Source organism: Saccostrea cucullata, unplaced genomic scaffold (genome assembly GCF_032062105.1).
Source record: "Saccostrea cucullata isolate Sc308-1 unplaced genomic scaffold, CSIRO_AGI_Scuc_v1 ctg22296, whole genome shotgun sequence".
Classification (NCBI taxonomy): domain Eukaryota; kingdom Metazoa; phylum Mollusca; class Bivalvia; order Ostreida; family Ostreidae; genus Saccostrea; species Saccostrea cuccullata.
Window position 1 is genome coordinate 1 of NW_026934334.1, and position 4,874 is coordinate 4,874.

General features: G+C 30.5%; 1 protein-coding gene across 1 annotated transcript; it reads right to left on the reverse strand.

The window, feature by feature from the left end:
• Nucleotides 1-129: 129 nt before the first annotated feature.
• Nucleotides 130-4,213, reverse strand: LOC134240547 (uncharacterized). Its single transcript, XM_062722641.1, has 3 exons — nucleotides 4,092-4,213; nucleotides 1,306-1,377; nucleotides 130-453 (listed from the first exon to the last, which is right to left on the reverse strand). Exons 1-3 carry the CDS (start codon nucleotides 4,099-4,101, stop codon nucleotides 146-148), a joined length of 390 nt encoding a protein of 129 aa, XP_062578625.1. The 5' UTR covers nucleotides 4,102-4,213; the 3' UTR covers nucleotides 130-145.
• Between the last annotated feature and the right edge of the window lie 661 nt (nucleotides 4,214-4,874).

A 4,874-nucleotide genomic window follows, 5' to 3' on the forward strand; every position in this document is an offset into this window, starting at 1 on the left:
TACTTAGATGTTAAGGCCATCTTCGCAAGCACATTTAATTAATTACACTCATTAGAAAACTGAGCATATTGTAAATAATCTTTTTAAAAAAATAACATATTTTCCCAAAACATATTCATTTATCTATGTAGTATAATACGCACTATTACTTACTAGCAATAGCCAGTGTCAAGTTTTCTCTGTAGTCAGAAATACCTATTCTGTAGGAGAAGTGCCCGGCATCTTCTTCTTGTGTATCGTTAATACAAATAGAAATCCGATCTGACGTTACTTTACAGCTGAACGTTCTATTCATCCACCCATCTGTAATTTGGTAAACGGATTCAGAACTGTAAAGACATATTGCCAATTTATCTCTGAAGATGTATTGAAATCCTGGCTGTGCTACTGTTAATGAAAAAGTGAGGCAAACGTCTTCTCCGGGCTCAGTGTATACAAAATTTCCTGAGCATCCTGTAAAAACAATTAAAAATAATAACAACTGAAGAAAAAAAAAACAATGAAATCAGCCTTATTTAAATAAAGCATAACAAAACAAAATATTTGCCATTGAACGGCTACAGTCTTTCCTCAATGTCACATGTCTTCAAGTGTAAGGCCAAAAGATTTAACGACCCTACTAACAATTTTGATTAAAAATATATAAAAGATGCACACAGGATTATTAGTTCACTTGAAAGCAGACTATTATTAACAAAAAACATCTGTGCCAAACCAACAACATATAAGTTTTCTCACCTTTGGGAGTCATTTTTTTTTAAATGCTTATTATTCATCAATTCATATGTGAATAAACAACTCTTTTGCAGAAAATAATTTTTGTGTAGAAGGATATGGAGAAAACGAATAGTATTTAATATCATAGTCTATAAAACAATTTAAAAAAAACAGGGGCAAAGCAAACACGGACATCCGAAATATCAGAGGTGGGATCAAGTGCCATGGAGGAGTGAGCATCCACTGCTGACCATGTCACACCAGCCGTGTGATTCTTGTCATGATCGCGAAATATTCAGTGTATAAATAATAGACTAAAAAGTAGTATGAAAAACGTCAGTCAGTATGTCCAATTTACACAAACTAGGTTGGACTCTTGATGTTTTAGAATTACTTGTACATTAGTTGTCATATAGTAACGCAACCTTGCAAACCCATTATTTACACCATGAATATATTACAAATATCAGTATTATAATCCTCAGTTTGATCAAGATATTTTATTTCATTCACAAATACATAAGCTGGTCAAAGGGTTTACTGAGTCAAAAATTTTAATCAGAAGGTTTTTAGCTGTTTTTAACTTACCAACGAATATAAACGAGAAAAACACTATTTCCAACATTCTGGGCATGTCATTGCTTAACAGTCTTCCCTGATCTATATAAACAAAATGTAAATAATTATTAATATAGCAAAAATAAGTCTCCTTGGACATGTAATGTCAATTCAGATTTTTAATATTATAAACGTTTAACATGTATTTAATAAAAGAAAACTAAACTTAAAAAGGAAAGTCACTGGCTTTGAATCTCATTTTAGCATATATTTATATTAAAGTAAAAGAAAAATTCATTGAAAGAATTTTCACCGAAAGGGACTAAGACACAGACTTGACATTTTTCAATTCGCGTTCAGTTATATTTGCAGAGTTAGCAAATCAAACTTAAACAAACAAACAACGACACAAGAAAAATAAAAACATAGATAAATAAAAGCATACATGCCAATTTTCACAAATATTGATGCTTTATAACAGGTTTTAATTATGCCGTTGTAATTGTGTTTTAAGAATTTTTCCCAAGTTAAAAAAAGTGAACTGCAGATATTTTAATGGAAATTTAAAATGGACAATAAAACGGTTATGCAAGTGTACCCATGCTCCAAACATAATTGGATGTCTTATTTACATTTTCCACAAACAACATGAGTAGTAAAAAGTAATCTTATTGTATTTTCCTTCGTAAATGTACTTTACATTAGGTCAGCTAGAAGAGTATCCTTGTAATAATTAATAACAATTTAAGGGAGAACTGATCGAATTTTTTTCTTCTTGGATGCCGTGAACTAGTATATCTGCTTAACAACGAATTATTAGTATATCAGTTTAACAACAAATTATTAGTATTTCAGTTAAACAACGAATTTGGCATAGGTAAGCAAAGACAGATGAATGATAATACAATCCTGTTCTATTTTTGAAATAATTTCCAGTTATTTGGAAAATGCAATCTGTTGAAATATTATCTTTGTGTTCTTGAAGGTAAAAGAGCAAATTTCAAAGCAAAATTGTTTTTGGCTTTTAGAATATCATGCAATGAAGGATACGGAGATAACTGTAATGTATGTATCAATGTATCACTACAATACATTTCATTTCCCCTCAAAAACATAGCATGCGCTCGGAAAAAAAAACAAAAAAGGTTTTCAATGATATAGTCTTCATGATTTCATTTAACTATGTTTTTTTAATTACAATGCATGTGGGTAAAATTTTTACCCAATTTCTGATTGTTTTAGAAAACATTATTGAATATGGCTCTTCGTATACCGGAATATGGCGGACCTATGATTTCCTAGACTTATTCCTTCTTTCAGAATTTTTTTTTAACTTTGGAAATGAAACAAGTCAAAGGATGAAAAATCTGGCGAATGTTGTTAGTGTAATAAAACATTAACTATCTGTTATCCCCAAAACTTCTTTACTCTTTTTGGCGTGTGGGTATGGATGCTTTTTAATGTATGCAGTTAATTCCTGATTCTGGTTCCATCTCCTCATAAATTTATTGATTTTCTGCAAAAACTTGCTTTCTATACTTCTTAATAAATTGAAATGCATCCCCAAATAAGAATTTGAACAACAAAACCACTAATTATTACAAAATGGCATTTTGCTTTTGCAATTTTTTACTCTTCTCAAACCTTGGCTGTTTTTGTCAAGTGTGTCCTATTGTACTAATTATTACAAAATGGCATATAAAACTGTTTTTGTGCTTTTGGAATTCTTTACTCTTCTCAGACCTTGGCTGTTTTTGTCAAGTGCGTCTTATTGTAAATCGACTTTGATATTGAATACCGTTCGTTTTCTTAATATCCTTCATTTTGTGTATTTAATGCAATAGATTCAAGTTTCATTATCTGTTCGAATTTTAGACAAACGTGGATAACTGATAGTTTTGATTTTTTTTTTTTAAATAATTGTTTAGATATTCTTTACATACTATCGTTTTCACTAATTTTTAAAATCATAATTTGACCATTGAGTGCGAAACTTTTTTACTGTCAAATATCTCTTTGAAACATTGTAAACTACCCCAAAAAGGATGCCAATCAATTTTTCTAGGTGTCTTTATTTGTTGAAGTTTGGCAAACAACACATTGGTTGCTGTCTTTGTTGTCAAGGACGTTACCCATTTTTGAAGCCCATTATATCAGTTTTGTTCCTTTGGAATTCACCTGCTCATATGTCTATAAGATAGACATTGATTGCAAATAAATTTCACATATTTTAGTGAATATTTCTTTTGAATTCTTTAAGAGATTTACATCAACTTTAATGAAGAGTTTATTTCCAATTTATTTTACTGAATCTTTCCCAATCATTTTAAATGTAATGTCTCAAATAGCCCTTGTTTTCCAGCTTCTCACAATGAAACTATGATATAATAAGTGGTCACATAATCTGTAATCACTCAATCAAATATTCAGTTATGAGAGGAAGTCATATAATGTCATGTAATTTCTAACGTGTTTGTCATAGAGCTTAGGACATTTTTTACTGAACAGCCCTAGTACATATAACTGATTTGTTTACGAATGTCATGCGTGTTGTTAAAGAAAGGAACAAAAATCCGTGACCTATTAATTCTCTTATGTGCTAAATGAAAAGCATTGAGATCGTTTAGAATTCGGGACTTTAAATTTTATACAAGTTATCGAAGTCTATTTATGAATAATACCGAATGTGTCATAAGACATCGCGTACTAGTTCATAGAAACTGATATCCTTCAGACGTATTGCTCTTTCTACATAGAGTATTTTCTCGCATTAGATACTTAACAAAAGACTAGAGAAAATGAAATAAGTTACTTACCTAGTATCATCCATGAGATCCATCCATTGAGAGTGACATATAATGTCACTTTGATTCATCTTGCATTGTTTATGAGACGACTAGAAATATTTCTACTTATAATTGTCGATAAACAAAAAAAAACCACACAGCTACGAAGTTAGGTTTTTCAAGCAAAAAAAGAGAAAAAAACTTCCGTGTTCCAGATAATATTCTGTACTTATTTGTATATTAACGAAAGATTTAACGGGATAGGAAGTTATTGTAGAAATACATGCATGGCGAGTTCAGTATCACATGACAAAATAATTATGAATCGCCCAAAGTTATCTCTCTTATCAGAAGCCAATATTCCTGAATAGAAAATCTATCCAAAAAGTAAAATACAACCAAATAAATTTTTTAAAATGAATAATTTCACCTTTCTTAAAGGTGATTATTACACCTTTCTAAATGGCGTTTTTACGCTTTTTGAATAACGATTATATTGCTTTTAACAGGTCCGTGTTTGTGATAGTTCCCCACCCCACTCAACTGTCCAGATTCCAAACTTTATTTAAATGCAAGAACTTTCCAGAGTTTTACAAAACTCCAAAAAAATGTTCAAGAAACAAGCAAATAATAGATGAATTATAATATTTAAACTATAGCAAGACTGTTTTCCCAAAAAGTTTGTGGAGGGATGTTTCCCCATTCGCCTTCAAACTACCGACCTGTTTGAAAAGGAAAAAAAAAAGACGTCATTCTTTTCAAACAAAACAATCTTTTTTATTCAATTCTCTATATTCCTGTATATCTCACGCA